Source organism: Misgurnus anguillicaudatus, chromosome 10 (genome assembly GCF_027580225.2).
Source record: "Misgurnus anguillicaudatus chromosome 10, ASM2758022v2, whole genome shotgun sequence".
Lineage (NCBI taxonomy): Eukaryota > Metazoa > Chordata > Actinopteri > Cypriniformes > Cobitidae > Misgurnus > Misgurnus anguillicaudatus.
This window is the reverse complement of record NC_073346.2, coordinates 34,771,645-34,790,643: the sequence shown is the minus strand read 5'-3', so window position 1 is coordinate 34,790,643 and position 18,999 is coordinate 34,771,645. Positions and strand designations below refer to the sequence as shown.

The 18,999-nt window shown below is 37.0% G+C and overlaps 1 protein-coding gene across 32 annotated transcripts in view; it reads left to right on the top strand.

Annotated features, from left to right (window-relative positions):
- The window catches only part of rims2a (regulating synaptic membrane exocytosis 2a), a 200,943-nt gene that overhangs the window by 127,314 nt on the left and 54,630 nt on the right, over nt 1-18,999 (top strand). For 28 of the 32 annotated variants that reach the window (XM_073872440.1, XM_073872436.1, XM_073872438.1 and 25 more), the window contains 2 exons: nt 14,462-14,568; nt 17,733-17,899. In XM_073872440.1, coding sequence (XP_073728541.1) covers nt 14,462-14,568; nt 17,733-17,899 — 274 coding nt within the window. Of the gene's footprint in view, nt 1-9,439; nt 9,473-14,461; nt 14,569-17,732; nt 17,900-18,999 lie in introns of all 32 variants that reach the window. The other 4 variants (XM_073872441.1, XM_073872437.1, XM_073872450.1 and 1 more) reach the window with 2 other exon arrangements.

Genomic DNA, 18,999 nt, shown 5'->3' with positions numbered 1-18,999 from the left:
AATGAGAAAAATCCTGGAATGTTTTCCTCAAAAAACATAATTTCTTCTGGACTGAACAAAGAAAGACATCAACATTTTGGATGAAAATGAATTAATCCTTTAAGTACAAAGGTATAGTTCTGAAAGAGTAACTTACCACCCTAGTGACAGCTTTGTAGCTTTATTTCTGAGAATGTGTGTCTCTTGTCCCAATGTCAAAATGTGTTTGGTTGTTCTGATTTTTGGATGATTGTAGATGTTTGCATTATCCAGTGGAGGAGCTCAGGATGCATAAATAAGTTTCTCAGGTTTTAGGGAATTTGATAATACTATGGGTTGAAATCTCTGACTCTTTACACAGTTTAGCACTGGTTATACAAATTGGTTGTACATAGGACTGAGATTTTCACACACGGTCTGAAGTTTCCAGCTGGTCGCATTTCCTTAAAGCCATCTGACACATCCGGTGTGTTTGTCACATAATCTGTTCAGTTGGGAGTTTGTGAGTCTGTCACCTTCCCAGCATACATCTTTTCTGTCCAAATGCTATTTACTCAACATAAGCTGTTTAAATATAACTCATTCACTTTGATAGGGCATCCAAAACCAGTAGCTTTGTTTATTCCATTGTTTTTGCTGTTGTGTTAAAGATTGTGAGGTGAGGCCTAATGGGCAGATGGTCAACGGGAGGAAAGGCAAGTGTCTCTGGATGTGTGTTTGCAGTGTAGCCTCGACTGCTCTTCCTGACAAAAATGTATCACCTTTTCAGTAGTGCTGGGTGATATACAGTATTGAATAGTTGATAGTATTAAAAAAAATGAAGAGACTCCAGTTTTAACTTTAATCATCATTTCTAGATGTATTGTGACCATTTCAGTCAACAAAAGCAAACCTTGGAAGTGACATAAAGTCACCCAACAGCAAATGCAGAAGAATGTGAAAGAAGTGACTAAAAATCATTCCCCCCCCAAAAAAAACTTTTCCTAAAATACATAAGTATTTTGTCAGACTGATCTCATGGAAAGTCATGTTATAGTCACGCATAATTTGATTAATTTATTCGTGTCCATGGCACGAAATTCAGCTTTTTTCGTGCCTTGAGCACGAATGTCTTTTTCGTGACACTCTCACAAATTTCTATAAACAGTTTCTCGTGTCCGTTGCACAAATTTCTTCTTTCGTTTCATTTTATGTATTGTTTTCTCATTGTTTTTTCCTACCGTATTTACTTACCATTGGGGTTGGGGTTAGAATCACTTTCTGTTGCATTTTTAGACATCCTTACCCAAAGCCCAACTCCAGGCGAGAATAGTTTTAAAAGCAGAAGAAAAACATGTAGAAACAAATACATAAAAGTACATAACCCAAACCCCAAGTGACAATAATTTAAAAATAGGGGAAAAAATGAGAAAACAATTCATAAAATGACATGAAAAAAAGTCGTGCCACGGACACGAGAGACTATTGATAGAAATTCGTGTGTCACAAAAAAGACATTCATGCTCAAGGCACGAAAAAAGCTGAATTTTGTGCCATGAATTTTGTAAATGAATTAATCAAATTTTGTGTGACTATAACACGACTTTCTGTGAGATCATGTTGTGTTTTGTTGTTGAGAAATTAATTTGAACTTGTTTTCTTTGCAGCATCTTTTTTTATTATTTTGACTAGGTTTTCCCCTTTTTTAAATGCAAATAAAAATTGGACAGAAATGTTGTTGGTAGTTTACAGAATGAAACAAAAATTACTTAAACACCGACCTATAAATAATAAATTTAGAAAACTGAAAAGGACTGAAATGGTCTCTTATTTATTTCAGCGTATTATTAGCCGCAAAATCAAATACCAATATGATATATAGATAATATATAAAATTATATTGATAATATCTTGTTATTAGACGTATCACCCAACCCTATTTACATTTTTAAACTCTTTAGGGTGGTTTCCCGGACAGGGATTATCTTAAGACAGGCCTTAGTTTATTTAGGAAATATAACAAGTTTTAACAAACATGCCTTACTAAAAACATTACTTGTGTGCATTTTGAGGCAAAACAAAGGGCACTGTATTTTAAAATATGTCAGTGCAAGTTGTTTTCGGTTTGGACAGCTCTTACATTTATTTTTTATTTTTACATTTAGTCTAGGACTAGTCTAAAATAATAAAATAATCCCTGTCTGGGAAACCGCCCCTTAAAGATCTTTGTTTAGTTTTAGTTTAACCTTTCTTAAAACCATCTCGGTCAATAAAGGACTGACACTAGTCTGTGTTCTTTGTGTTCTGCTTGGATGAGTCTTTCTCTTAGCGTTTCTGTTTCTAGGCTTTTCTAAGCATGTAATTTGCTGTGAATATTTGAGAGAGATTGTGTAGAATGAAGGTGATCTGGATTGATACTCAGTTTCTGTTGATAAAAATCCTGCACTGTTCTTATGAGCTGAAACTACGACTAGACAGATGAATAAAAAGATATTGTCACTGTTTTTATTTTAGTCTAAGTTTTAGAGATGCAATTGAATATCTCAGTATTCCATAATATTCCAATTTTCCAGAATACATGCAGGTCTTAGTATGAATATTAGCAGGACAGTTGCAGTTTCTTACCAGCAGATGGCGCACAAGCACTTGATGAGAGGAGCTGTTCACTTCTACAGTGCTGAAATCTCTAGGATTTGTCAAAACCTCAATAGATGTACACTTAAGTCTCATGTGTTACTTAAAACATAAAAGACATAGAAACATTTTTTGAAATGTTCTGCTTGAAAACCATGCCTGTGCATTATATAGATAGCACTTGATTTGATGTCAGTGTGACTGAATTGAAGTGCAGATATGGTTTGAAGTCAATGTAAAGTGCCTCTGCAGTTCCTCTGATATACATGTGTTAAAACTATCTGTGTCTCTGTGATGATGACTTGTGTGTTAAGAGGTGACGTGGGAGGATCAGCAAAATTCAGTGGTCAGTGCTGGTCACTCGACTAATGGCTATCTGGAGATGATGCACATCCCAACTCAGACAGGTTCGTGAAGGTCCATCCCAGTGACCTCTGACCTCTCTGACCTTGACCTTGTCTGCTCTTTCCTCTCCTCATCATGAGGTTTTCACTTAAACTGTTCTTCTCTAAATAAGTGGAATGAATGTAGTCAGGTGGAGATAAGGAAGGAGAAAGCATTTGGGTTAATCAGTCTTAGTACACAAACCGACCACAGCAGGTTCACTGATCGTATAAAGCAAATTTGCATTGAAATCGTCTGCTCAGATCACTTCTGAAAATGGTTTATCAGCTGATTTCAGTAGCCAAAAACACAGCTTATTATCAAATAAAGATTTTTTTTAATCACTCTTTGTAGTCGTAACATGCTGTTGTGTTTAGTGGTTCATGATTTCTTACTTCATACCTGAGTATAGTGTTGTAGTCAAGACCACCTAAACCGAGACCAAGTCATGACCAAGACCAAGACAGGTCGAGACCGAGACAAGACCAAGACTTTAAAGGGTCAAGACCGAGTCAAGACCAAGACTAAGACAGTCCGAGACCAAGTCAAGACCAAGACCATTGCAAGTCCCTGCATTAAAACACTTTTGATAAAATGTGGAATATGCATATGATTAGGCACTTCTTGTCTGTGTGTGTGCGTGCGTGTGTGAATGCTATCAGAGAAGTTGATCAAATAATCAAAGGCATTGCAGATATGTGGGAATTTATCTTTGTCTATAAGCAAATAAAAGTCAACAAACACTAAAGAGCTAATATATTTATTCTGAACTGTCTTTCCATGGCTTGCCTCCACTTAACACTATTGCAGGTGTTTTTAGTAATAAAATTAATAAACTGTCATTGGGAGAAACTTAAACAATGCCAACATCATATGCCAAACCTGAATAAACTATATAAAAAACTAATGATAAAAAATTAATTTGTGATATGCACTGCAGAAAATGATTTTCAAGAAAAAATGTTCTTAGTATTTTTGTCTTGTTTTCAGTAAAAATATCAAAAAATTCTTAAATTAAGATGTTTTTTCTTGATGAGCAAAACTACCCAAGAAAATAAGTCTAGTTTTTAGAGCATAAAAAAATATCAAATTTAAGTGATTTTGTGCATAAAACAAGCAAAAAATTTGCCAATGGGGTAAAAAAAATCTTGAACCTTTTTCTTAAACACTATATTTAAGAAAAATTCAGATTTTTTTGCTTGTTTAGATTTATTTTCTTGGGTAGTTTTGCTCATCAAGAAAAAAACATCTTAATTTAAGAATTTTTTGATATTTTTACTGAAAACAAGACAAAAAATATTATGTACATTTTTTCTTGAAAATCATTTTCTGCAGTGCATATCACAAATAAATTTTTTATCATTAATTTTATGCAGTTTATTCAGGTTTGGCATATGATGTTGGCATTGTTTAAGCATTGTTTAAGTTTCTCCCAATGACAGTTTATTAATTTTATTACTAAAAACACCTGCAATTTTCTTGGGTCGTTTTGTTCATCAAAAAAAAGCATCTTAATTTAAGAATTTTTAGATATTTTTACTGAAAACAAGACAAAAATACTAAGATTTTTTTTCTTGAAAATCATTTTTTGCAGTGTGCCATCAGTTGTGGTCTTGACCGGTCCTGAAATAAAATTCCGAGTCCTCTTTGTCCGAGACCGAGTAAAAATGCGGTTGATTCCAAGACGAGACCAAGACCTTTAAAAAGTGGTCTTGAGACCGGTCTCTAGAACTACAACACTACCTGAGTATCTATTCGTCTATTGGTTACACTGTCAGATAAATGGTCCCCAGCTGTCACTGGGATGGTACTCTTTCAAAAAGTACACTTTTGCACATATAGGGGTGGTTTGCGATTAGACTAGTCTTAGACTAAAATAAATGTAAGAGCTGTCCAAACTGCAAACACCTTGCACTGACATATCTTAAAATACACGAGTGCCCTTTGTTATGCCTCATGTAATGTATAACTAATGTTTTAGTAAGGCTTGTTTGTTACAACTAGTTATATTTCCTAATTAAACTAAGGTCTAGTCCTGGCTTAAGCTAATCCCTGTTAGGGAAACCCCCCCAAAGAGTATATTAGTACATTGGAAGTACAAATTAGTACCTAAGAGTGCATATTACTACATAAAAGGGTGCATAATAATACAAAAAAGTACATACATATATTAGTACTTTAAAGATACATATTAGTATTTTGGCCAAAAATTATATTAAACCCACGATGTACTCACCCTCAAGCAGTCTGACATGCATATGTCCATCGTTTTTCAGAACACATTTTCAGTTATTTTAGAAAATGTTTTAGATTTTTCAGTTAATCAAATGTAAAGTTACAAAATCCACGTCCTTCAAGTCCAAAAAATGTGCATCCATCCTTCACAAAATAAATCCAAACGGCTCCAGGATGATAAACAAAGGCGTTCTTAGGGTAATCCGGATGGTGTTGTTGTAGAAATATCCACATTTAAAACTTCATAAACGAAAAAAAAAAAACTAGCTTCCGATAACGCTGCCATCTTAGTCGCATCCGCATTCAAGATGAAAGCGTACGCAGTTTACGGAGGTTTCTCTGCTGCTGCTCTGTGCCTCCCCCCTCCGCATTTGTCATACGTCACTAAAAAAAGTGCGTAATTTACGCTGATACTCTCTCCTGAATACAGAGGAGTCTAAGATGGCGGCGCTACTAGAAGCTAGTTATTTTCGTTTATAAAGTTTTAAATGTGGATATTTCTACAACAAAACGGCGCGATTACCCTCAAAAGACCTTTGTTTATTATCGTGGAGCCGTTTGGATTTATTTTGTAGAGGATGGATGCACATTTTTTGGACTTGATGGACGTGGCCCCAGTAACTTTACATTTGATTAACTTGAAAGATCTAAAACATTTTCTAAAATAACTGAAACTGTGTTTGTCTGAAAAACGATGGACATAAGCATCTCGGACAGCAAATCGTGGGTTTAATATCATTTTTGGCTCAACTATCCCTTTAAAGATACATATAGACCTTTTGCGTGTTTGCAAACAGAGATGACCTTTTTTGTGGGCAGAGCCCAACTGGTGGCAGAAAGTGACAGCTCCGCAATAGCGGTGTGAAGTGTTTAAGCGTTAAACTGTGATTTTTATGGATCCGGTGTTCTGTAGAAGTCTGTTTCCCCTATATTTCTCTTAAAGGTGCAGTGTGTAAATTTTAGCGGCATCTAGTGGTGAGGTTGCGAATTGCAACCAAGGGCTTAGTCCACTGCTCATCCCTTGCTTTTGAAACACATAGAGAAGCTGCCACCGGACAGACATGTCATCGTCGGAGACAAATTAGTAAAAAAAAGTCAGTTAAGGACTTCTGTAGAAAAATGGCGGCACAAAATGGCGACTTCCATGTAAGGGGACCCTCTTTGTATGTAGATAAAAAGGTCTCTTTCTAAGGTAATAAACACATAACAGTTCATTATGAAAGGTCTTTATACACCCCTGATAATAAAGTTTTGTATATTATTTAGCATTTCTTTCAAGAGATCCTTCTAAAAATTACACACTGCACCTTTAAGTGTTATGTTTCTTATAACGTTTTCACCAAGTAACGTTTATTTTTTAAATAAATTAAAAGTTTAAATGGCTTGGCTACTGATATGTGTATGTAATGTATATGTATTGTTCTTTATTGGTAAATCAATTGTTTTTACAGTATGAATCGCTGAAGTACTTATAAGAGCAATACTATCATGTATTCTGTATAATATCATTTATTAAATATTTCATCATTTCCTGTATTCAATTTCTTCCTTATATTTTTACCCTACGTGTTTGTTCTAAAACTATTATGTTTACATACAAATTAAATTGTATAGGCCTGTTTATACATTATTAACACTTTACATCGTGTGTGCTATGTTTATATATTTATTAGTAAACACCATAATTTAGAACAAACAGGAAGAAGACATAGGCTAAGATAGAAGGTAAAAAGAAGTAATAGAAAACGAAAAAAATATGAAAACTTTAATAAATGGTATTATTATTGATATTATGAACTCATTCAAATCTTTAATCTTTCTAAATAAATTATAAACGTAAACTGTGACGTCGACTCGCAAAAGGTCTATTAGTACCAAGAATTCATATTGGTACCTAAAAGGTGCATAATAATACCAAATAGTGCATATTAGTATCTCAATGGTACATACTGGTACCAAATGCATAAACACCTGTACCTAAATGGTACATATTTTATTTTACATTTATGAATTTTTTGAAGGGTGCTGCCCCAGTGACAGCTTTGAACCATTTTTGACAATTTTTTCTGGCAAGGTAGCTACTGGAGTTACATGTGTTAATGTGTCGGTGCTTGTTTTCAATTGGAAGCTCAGCGTTTTTCAAATAAGGCAGAAAAGAAAGAGATTCAACTTTGCGTGAAAAGCTCCCCTCGTCAATATCAGTTCTCACATGCCCGTCCAATCACAGTGGAGAAGGGGCGGGACAAGTATCACAACAACCAACTGGCTCACAGCTGAAGTATCACAGCTACCAAAGCGCTCGGCTGATGAAAGCTGTCACTCGGCTGAAAAAACAGCTGGCATTCGGTGTCCTACAGGCGCGTTTAAAAGTTTTGATGTGCACGACCCCTTATTATAAGAGAGGCTGTTCATAAATGCAGTTTATTTATTAGCTATATTACGGTGAAGAAATGCAGCCATAGTCTTCATGTGCTATTCTTAATGTTTATTTGAAAAAAAAAATTCTTTTCAACATATCCAACAATTTCCACATAGACCTGCTCCGTTTGTATCACTTGTCGTTTCGTGTTCACATTGAATTTATTCACGTATAAAAACTAGTAAGACTTTAACACACATCCTCAGCTCGAAAGCTGAAGGAAATGACAGCGCTGCCTCTGCGTGTGGTAAATAGTGCCGCAGATGAATGTTTCAAACCCATCACCCCTCTGTCATTGATCTGACTGACTGTTACTGAGTCAAAATCAAATGAGACGACAGTGAGATGCTTATAATCACTGACTCCGAGTTAAGTATCTTTCTCTCTCTCTCTCTCTCTGTGTGTGTGTATAGTCTGTATCCAGCCGAGTTAATTAGCGTACCATCATGCATTCGTCCGTATGGAGTGGCATTTTGATTTTGGGTGATTAATGCATTAGAAATGTGCTTGGGTACACAAGTTCATGGGCATAGTGGCGGTGTGTGATTAATGCTGTGGCTGGTTAAAGCACGGCTCATTGTTACGCGGGAGAAATAAACAGCATCATCAGCAGATTGTGTTTTCTGTGAAGATGCTGATAAAAATGTAAATATGCGGAGGAGGATGAAGTCCAATTAGTGGCAAACGGCAGTAAACTTCTGTTATCTTTAAACAGTGTAAATTTAGTACGGTTGACTTATCAGACCCTTTAACAACTTACTAGTAGGTTAGAGAGGTTAACAAAATGTATGTAACAATTTTAACTACAGACCGGTGGCCATTCTAACTTGAATCATGCATTGATAGCTGTTTGTTGCATTTGATATATAGGATTAATTCTGGGTACACAAGATCATAAGTTTTGGGATCACTGGTTGAGGCAATATAACTGGCTCTTCAGTTTTTGGTAAATCAACCTATAAATGGCTTTGTTATAGTATAGTGGTCTTTGCATGGTGAATTGGGATTTTAAAGGTCGGCACAGTGGCATTGGTTTCATCCGGGTACCCTGTTTTCCTCTCACAGTCCAAAGATATGCAGGTTACTGTAGGTGAATTGGAGATGCCAAAGTGTCCTTCCCCAACTTGTGAATAGATTAACGTGTGTGTGTTTACCAGTTCTTGCCGTGAACATAGATGCTAGATTGGTGTAAATAGATCAATAAATAAACAAAATAGGACTGTAAAAGGATACCTATTCTGTTGAAATCTGCTATTGTTTGTCTTCTTATTTAGCAGGTTGTTTCTCCGCAGGGTTTGTGGAGATTCTCCTCATTTCTTCAAATCTTTTCTTCAAATCTTTTCTTAGTAGCATGCTCTACTAACTTTTTTTCTAATGTTTCAGGATTTGTCTTTTAGCAGGACTGACTACGTGACTTGTCTTTCATCTGAACTATGTTCAGGGAAAATGTTATTATTTTTTCTCATTTATGTTGAAACGTCGTGGGACGCGTTAATTTATTGCTTTCATAATTCACAGTTCATCAATTGACTGGGATTTAAACCAATGACCTTAATTTTTCTAATGCCATGCCAGCTTCGCCGCAGTGGTCTTTCCTCTCTGTTTCATGCAACTTGAAACCTCTGTTTGTGGTTTTGTGTCGTGTTGTTGTATGTTTGTGTTGTGTTATTGTTGTGTTGTACTCCTTCCCTTTGTGTTTTTGCCCTGGTTGCCCCTGACTGTCCCTTTCCTCCCTCTGCACACCTCCTTTCACACCCCTCTCCTCTGTGTTTGTCCATGACCCTTCCACCCCGAACCCCTCCCTCTCAGAAGACACGGACTCCCCCGGTCGGACAAACTCAGGTCTGTCCTTTCTTCTGCTTCGCTTTTCTCTGCTTCCTCTTGTCTGTCGCCCGCTTCATATCCGCTCAAGATTTTTCGCCCTGCTGGAAAAAACTGATTGTTGGAGCTTAAAAGGACAGTTATTTTGTTATGTTTGCAGCCACTCAACATTGTTCGTTTTCTAGAAAATAGCATTCTGAATAATCTGCTAAACTTTTTTATTCACAAAAGGAAACAAAACTTCAGTTTAGGGTGAGCACTGTTAAAAATTGAGGTGCTTTACGATGCCATAGGAGAACCATTTTTGGCTGAAAGGTTAACATCTGAAAAAACCTTTTAGTTTCAGGAATGGTTCTTTGTAGTGGATAAAGGTATGAAAGATATGTATCTTGTAAGAACTTTTGACTAAATGGTTTTAAATAACTCTTAAAAGTTGCCAGCCAGTGGCAGCATTTTTATGATTTTCACAAAAGTTTAATTCCTTCTTCTTTACAAATATAAACATATTGTCGTTGTCCGATGAAAACCACGTATGTCCATTTTGCAGATTTTTCGACGGATTGAATGTCCAGGTTCATTTCCGTATACAGTATGCCTCACATATCTAAATGGCCAATGAAAAGTTGTGAAATCATGTCATCTGATTTTCACGTATATCCATTTGGTGTCAAAGGTGTTAATCACGCTGCGTATCTCCCGCCCGGTGAAAGCATCTCGCCGATCTCGTGAAGTTTCATCGAAGCTCAGCTATGGATAGCTGAATAAACATAGTCTTGTAAGACAATGACTTTCCTTCATCAAGGTTAACGTTTCCCCCCGACGCCAGACGTACGTCTACGAGTGACAAAATTACGGTAGGACTGTGCAAACAAAGTATCTGTCTAGCATTACCATGTCAGTGTATTGATTCTTTGTCCCTTCATAGTTTAAAAGAGACATTAAATAAATGTATAATTAATATTAAATAAACTAAGCGTGTTTAATAAACTAAGACGTAGGCTATTTATTTAATAAACTGAGCGCATTCATCTGTCAATATAAAATGCGACTTGGCCATTCTAATTAATGATCTGAAGAACGCGTATCGACCACCGTTACTGTAAAAAGTGCACGTATGTCCATTTAAACTCAATATTGGTCAAATGTGGATTATATCATTACACTGGCAAGAATATGGTTACATGTAAAGATGCCGTACCAAGTATGACAACGCTACATTCAACTGCTTTTGAAATACGATGTTTTTTTGTCACTTCCTGAAAAGTAACCGTTTTGGACATACGTGAGTTTCATCGGGCAGCGACAATATAATATATTATATGAAAGAACAGATTCTCTGATTTTAAACAAAACTTTCATCCTACCTTTATTGTTCTCTTTTTATCACCTCTCAAGGATGGGTAGGTTTCTTTAAAAATACCAAATTTTGAGCAAAAACCTGAGATAATTGCGTTTTTGTGAAGAACTTTTGATAGAGATCAGATTCAGAGCGATGATCAAAACATACACGTAGTTTGAGCTGTATGACCTAAGGGGTTGCTTTGCGGTTTTATAAGTTGGGTAAGAGCACCAGTGTTGGGGGTAAAGCATTACAAGTAACGTGCATTACGTAATAATATTACTTTTCTGATGTAACGAGTAAAGTAACGCATTACTTTTTAAATGTACACATTAATATTTTTAGTTTTCAGTTTAATTAATTTGATTAAAAATTTTTTTTTACTGATTTAAACTGAACGTAGTGCACGTAGATTTACGCACTCTATGCGTGCGGATCTGAGCGGGAACAGTTTCAGTCAGAAATGGAGATGGCAGGCCAGAGCTTGACATTTTTGTGATGAAATATGCAATTTCTGAATGCAGAACTTCTCAGTCATTAAAATCACCTGCAAGACCTGAAAGAGATCAAGCCTCAGCCAGGTAAGAAAAAGTAACGCGAAAGTAACTTAAAAGTAACTGAAAGTAACTTAAAAGTAACTGAAAGTAACGCAAGTGTTACTTCCATAAGTAACTTCCATTACATCCATTACTTTCCATGAAAAGTAACTAAGTAACGCAATTAGTTACTTTTTGGGGGAGTAACTTAATATTGTAATGCATTACTTTTAAAAGTAACTTTTCCCAACACTGAAGAGTGCCATCTGGTAGATAATAGTGGAAACATGGATTGCCGGAAAAACTCTGCATTGGCAGGGATCTAATTTCTCTTAATTGACGAGTTAACTCATCAATGGCGGGGAAGAACCTTTTAAGCACCTTTATTTTTAAGAGTGAACTTTTCCTTTAAGTCAAATAGTCAAGCTGGTTTTTGGAACATGCTTGCTGGTTTATTGCTGCTCCAACCAGCTCAAAAGCAGGTTAATGGTTCATATAGACCAGTCAATAATCATACATGCTTTATTTTCCAGCAGGGCGCCCTGCAGTGTGCTCCTAAGCAAATATTGTCAGGTTAAGGCCCTGTCCAACGTACGTGGGTATTTTTAAAACCATACCTGTTTCTATGCAGTTTGGTCGTTTGTCCAAACGCAGTATCAGGTAACTGAAACCAAAGTTATTTTAAAAACTCATGCAAGGGTGAAAATTTTTAGAAACTCCAGTTGCAGCGTTGTCGTGTAGCCAGTGAAACCGGAGTTTTTGACCTGTGACATGGTGAGGAGAAACTTCTGATTGGTCAACATGGCTTTATGATTACGGTTATATCACCATCAGTTGGTTTGGCATGCCATTGACAGCGCTTCAGAGATTTTTTTTAACAAAGGAGGCAGTTTATAAAAATACCTGTGTATGTGTGGACTAGACCAATCTCACAAAGAACATGTCACAGTCATATTTCAACCAAAATAAAAAAAGTAAGAAATGTATTTATTACAGTAAATTTAAATAATTTTATGAAAATGTGCTTAATTTTCACTAACAAGGTTTTGTTGTTTTTATTAAAGATCAATCTTTCTTATTTCCCTTCAATTTTGGTTTGAAATATGACCCTGACGAAAATCAGTTTGGACGCATTTAAATCCGACTGAATCACATTTTTGAAGTGTTGGAAAATGCTGGATTGTGCTTGAAAGCTTTTCTTCACTGGCTGCTCTCCATCACATCCTCCTGTCCTCATTTTACAAGTGTTTTATTCATCTCACATCTCAGTTGCGATGGTTGTAGGTGTTAGATTCATCTATGAGGTCAGACACCTCACCAGCTATAATCCTGTGTGATAACTCCTCCTCTTGTCCTCATTTCCAAAACACACTTAAAACAGTGGCCTTTGCTAAGGAGTTATCACAGCCATTCATATTCTCCATAGATGTTATATGTCAGGAGCAAAAGCAGCCAGCTCTGAAATTAAACATTACTTTATATAAAGCAAAAAAACAACAAAGGTACAAGGCTCTCTACAGTACTGTGTGCTATGTATTTATTATGTGAAGCATCGGGAAGCATAATTACACCTGTGATTATTTGCTGATTGTTTATTTCACCTTGAATGTTCACTTTAAAGGGCACCTATTATAAAAACAATTTTACAAAGTGTTTGGACATAATGTGTGTTGGCAGTGTGTGAACACAACCACCCTAAGAGGAAAAATCCTTGTTTTTTATTCCCCATTAAATCAAAGCAGTCTCATGAGACATGCCGTTTTGATTCTCTTATCAATGTGATGTCACATTGATAAAGTCCCGCCCACTTACAGTCCTACATTACCATAGTTTCCAACCTCAGCGATTTGTACTCTGCCCACTAGATACTATTGTCTCAGACTGTATTAATCAGATCTATTTGAACTGAAAGCACTCATTGTCTGTTTGTAAGGAAGAAAGGAGCTGTAGCTTATTTGCATTTAAAGGTACAGACATTAAACAGCGCTTTTTTGTTCCCACCCAAATAGGAGCATTTTGGACACGCTATATTAAATGATCTGTGGGGTATTTTGAGCTGAAACTTCACAGACACATTCTGGGCACACCTGAGACTTATATTACATCTTGTAAAAAGGCCATAATAGGTGTCCTTTAAATCAAGTGTTCTTGTATAGCTCAGTGAAGAGTTTTTGATCCAACTTTGTGACATTTGTAAAGTGGAGAGATTGGATATACAACGCTAGCTCAGTGGTAGAGCATTGCGTAGCAGAGAAAAAGTTTATATCTTTGAACCCAGCGAACACACATACTGACTGTAAATGAAAAAGCATTACCGTAGCACTGCAATTAAATGAAACGAATGTAATGCCTGTAAGAACACTAATCATTGGGTAATTTGTGGGACGTGTTAATTACTTAACAACACAATTGCTATTGACATTTTACGCCACCTGCTTTGCCAAAGACAGATGTTGTTTGCTGTACAGGCGAATTCTGTGATTGATCTGTAAAGACCAATTAAAATTGTAGCTTGCTCATAACCAGACGTGTCTTGTAGCGGCTTATGTGCTTAAAAACACACAAGAACATTTCTGTGGTTAAAAAATAATAATAATGTTGTTCATGGCATATATTTGCATCACAAGCAAATGTTTGACCGGAGTGAATGTTGAACGTTGAACGTTAATCCATTAATAATATTACTATGCATATAAAAATGTACAAACAAAAAAGAAATAAAATGTAATCTTCTGACTGTCCTTTATCGAAGCCTTTCTATATAGTTTGATTATGGATTTGATTCTTGTCATTTCTTTTGGGTTGATCATTAATGGTAATGTACAGTATGTGCGAAGGATTTTACACTGCATCTCCTTTAATATATATTTTTAATGATCATTTGGTTCTGTCTCATGTTCAGACAATGCTAACATTTTAATCTCCCCCAAGAAACATTTGCTGATCATGTCTCTCACATGCTTCTTGTTTGTTTCATTGCTTCATCTTAGTTGACCCCATGAGTTGTTTTGTTGAAGACCTCTACCGTAGACCATTTCACATAATTCTCATGTTTTATTTAGTGAACAGGTCCATACTAGACTTGACACCAGGCCTTCAAACATGCATCTTACTGTCATCTTCTGTGCTCTGTAGGTGCTTTGGATGTCGAAGAGCGAACGCGGGAGATGAAGCTGAAGATGAACAAATATAAACAAGGAACCGGTTCAGACTCCAGACTCGAACAGGATTATCAATCAAAGGCAAGTGATTGTCTTTTAATTTAGCTACTACATTGTGAAAATGCTGATGTTCGTGATTAATGATTTTAACATTTAGGGTCATTAGATGAACCTGTTAGTCTACCTTTAAAATGTCCACCTTCACTCCATTTATTATCCTAAATTAGATGAACCTGTTTAAGTCTCTCACAGTGGACATGCACCTACGATGACAATTTCAGACCCCTCCATGATTTCTAAGTGGGAGAACTTGCAAAATAGCAGGATGTTTAAATAATTATTTTCCTCACTGTACATAATCAGTAATGTTATGAATGTACAATTGCATTTTATTGCTCAGTGGGGTTGAGGTTCGGACTTTGAGGAGGCCAGTAAAGAAAATGACCTAAAATGAGGGCCACCCCTGTTTCTACAAACAATAAAATAGAGCCATGATAAGGAGATTTTAGTTGTAATTAAAGCAGCGTTGTTTTAATCCACAATGCTGGGTTGCTGGGTTGTTTTAAACCATTGTTGGGCCAAATACAGTATCAACATTTTCTGCACTCATAGAAAAAAGGTACAAAAGTTGTAACTGGGACGTCACTGGTACCAGTTTGCTGGGCCAGATTATCCATAGACGGGATTGGGCAAGTGCCCTTGGGCACCAGGCAATAGGGGGGCACCAAGGGCTCCAGACTGCGACCAAATTTTTTTTACAAGTACTCGGCATGTGCGGGAACCCGTTTTAGCTGCTCGTTTGCATGACGCATCAAATGTTTAATGTAACCATGCGCTTAGTTGAATCTATGGGTCTACGCAGCCCAGATAAGGTCAACACATTTTTTCGTCGATCGGATCACAGGTGGACGAGAGAGACACATCACGTTTACCCCTGGTATTTAAATCCGTCTCTTTTGTCCACTTTTGATCGTTTCTGTCCTGAGTAAAGTGAGGCGGTGAGTCTCTCTGCTGTCATTTAAATGCGAGCGGGAGCAGTGTTGGGGGTAACGCATTACAAGTAACGTGCATTACGTAATAATTAGGGCCGGGACTTTAACGCGTTAATTAAGATGAAATAATTACACAAAAAATCTTTTTTAACGCATTTTAATCACACTTATTTTTGCACCGCGGAACATTTCTCATTGGATGAGTTTCGGTGGACTGATTATACTGGAGCACCAACTAGCGTTCATGACTTCAGACAACAACAAACCACAGTGAACATGAACGAAGAAGCTGATGAGATTGCTTTGGTTGGCCCCGTGGGTGGGAATTATTTTATAAAAAAGAACGGATGGAAGCATCGATAAGAGCATTGTTGTGTGTAAGCTATGCAACAAGGAATTCACATATCACCGCAGCACATCGAGCCTCAAGTATCATCTCAATGCAAAACATATAGCAGCTAGCGTGGACGTTAGCCCGACTCCGAGTACAACGACTTGGCTGAACAAAAATAAACAATATTTTGTTGCTTAAGCTTATGTATTCAGTCATTATTCATTGTATACTAAAAATCCATGTGAAAAAATAACTTCTCAATGTTCTCAGGTCAAATATTTATATGTGATTAAAATGTGATTAATTTCAATTAATTAATTACAAAGCCTCTAATTAATTAGATACATTTTTTTAATCGAGTCCCGGCCCTAGTAATAATATTACTTTTCTTAAGTAACGAGTAAAGTAACGCATTATTTTATAAATATACACATTAATATTTTAGTTACTTTTTAAAAAAAGTAATGCGAGTTACTTTTCAATTTAATTAATTCAATCTAAAAATAAAATAATGTACTGAATTAAACTGAACATATTAACATAAAATTACGCACTATGTGTGTCTGAGCGGGAACAGTTCGAGTCAGAAACGGAGATGGCAGGCCAGAGCTTGACATTTTGCGATCATAAAAAACACCTGCAAGGCCTGAAAGAGATCAAGCCTCAGCCAAGTAAGAAAAAGTAACGCAAAAGTAACTTAAAAGTAACGTAAGCATTACTTTCCAAGAAAAGTAACTAAGTAACGCAAGTAGTTACTTTTTGAGGGAGTAGCTTAATATTGTAATGCATTACTTTTAAAAGTAACTTTCCCCAACACTGAGCGGGAGTAATGACGAGTTTATGGACGCGAACTAATATCATGTTGGAAAACATGCTGCATGGTGTTTTGTACATGTATATGTTAGAGCTTTCTCTAAATTTTCAGCGCAATTGATGAAATAGGATTGCACAACTTTCACACGCTTCCAAAATGAAACTAGGCGGAGATCAGCCGCTTTAGTTTTATCAATGAAAGGCAAAAAATAGCGCTGTACACCGTGTATTTGCGCCAGAAGTCAGAAAAGATGTTAAACATTGTGCTCAGTACCTCTGATTAGATAAATGGGCAAGGAGAAGGCGGTCTCCTGTGGCTGTTCGAACACATTCAACCACATGTGCGTTTACACTACAAAAGCAATCCGATCGAAAGTGTTTTCGACTACCTCTGAATGTGGTTGAAACTGGTCGAAAGTGGACGAGCTCAAAACGTTTTGAACATTGTTTACACCTGGCATTAACATTGTCCACTTGTGATCCGATTGACGAAAATGCATGTTAATGCCAAGTGTAAACAGCCTCTGTGTTGATCCAGGCCTGCCAGTATGCACCTCTAAAGTATCAGTGTGTACCTTTGAGGTACCAATATGCACCCTTTAGGTAGAAATGTGTACTTTTTGAAAATATACCGCCTATAGTGTAAACTTTTGAACCCTTTTCTAAGAGTGTGGGTTAATTTAACTAACGGCTGGGTTTGTCCCTTTTTGACCCAACGGTGGGTATTTTTTGGAGTACACAGCATAGAGTACACTGGCCAATGTGTGGTGAACTACTCTCCTAATTTATTGTCAGAGATGAAGTTCAACACCATATATGGTTAAATCACTCTCCTTTCTATTAAGCGTGTGGTATGAGAGGCATCATATCACCCAGTCCATCAGTTCTGCATGGTTCTATTAAAAGCCAATGAAACTGGTGTGTTTGTCATTGTTATGGGCAAGTAAAACTATGCTGGTAAGAATTATAAAAAGACTTGAGTACACATCTTACATATGGAATAACTCACACAGAATATACTTGCATGCATTTAGTCCACGCTATATTTTGCATATAAAATGCTTGATATGTTTGTCTAACAGACGTGTGTCTTGTTTGTTTTACAGCGTTCAGGCAGGGACCCTCAGCGAGGAGAAAACCTCTCGGCCAAATCTTCGGACAGTGATGTTAGCGACGTGTCCGCTGTGTCGAGAACCAGTAGCGCATCTCGATTCAGCGGCATGAGCTACATCTCTGTCCAATCAGAACGGCCGCGGGGAAGCCGAAAGATCAGGTGAGACGGCCTCTTTTCTTTTTAATCAGTAATGGATGAACATATGGATCAAAGTTAATCCAGGACCTGTCTGCTGCGAGAGGTCCTGTTAGGCCATCTGCGCTCTGTAGAGTTTTGGAGGAGACAACTGCATTTATTTGCAAGAGTGACTTTGAGTCTGTATGAAGTCACTCCTGCAGTGATACTCCAACATGCTGAAAGATAATGAAAAGTAGAGGCAATTTTCGATTTTTAACTGCATTTTAATGGAAACAATTGAAGTTAGTTTTCATTTTAAACGAATTTACTGACCAAAGAAACATTTTAGCTTTCATCTTCCTCTTCTTGCAATTGAAAAGGGATTTTATTAGCTACCACTCATGACTGTAAAAATTGCGTAGTGTGGAAAGGATTATAAAAGCGTTGCAGTGCTCTGACATACGGTGCAGACGCACTTTCGGCGACCCGAGTTCCATTCCCTGCTCGAGATCTTTTGTCGATCCCATACCCCTCTCTCCACCCTGTACTTTCGTGTCCTCTCCTATACACTGCATCCAATAAATGCAAAATGGCCCAAAAAAATGTATTAAAATGTTTTAATAAAATTGCTTCAATTGGTAACACTTAACTCGTCAATTAAGAGAAAAATCTTCCCTGCCAATGTCAAAGAAATAAGAACTTGTGTCGTATAGCTCCTGGTGACTGCTCACAAACAATATCAAGCGTTTCTTCAGGTTGAATGAGTGACTCCGGGCGGGGCTGCATCCACAGCAGCAAGCAGGCTCCTGATTGGTTAACGCAGCACGAAATTCTGCCAAAGTTTACATTTTTCAACTCGGGCGTCAGCTGGCAATTTGCGTCAAACACAAAATGCACAAAAAGCACCATTCACGAGTACCGCGCACAACGCTCAATTAAAGCGTGAATGAGGCGGAAACGCATCTTCCGCGCCACGCCAAACGCCTCATCCACGCCGCGGGACCTCAAGACGCGCGTCAACGCGTCTTTACATTGACTTAACATTGAAATCACTCGCGCTTCACACCTCTACCGCGGTTGGTGTAAACGCAGCATTAGGCCAAACAGTAAATACTCTGTATATGTTTTGATCACCGTTCTGA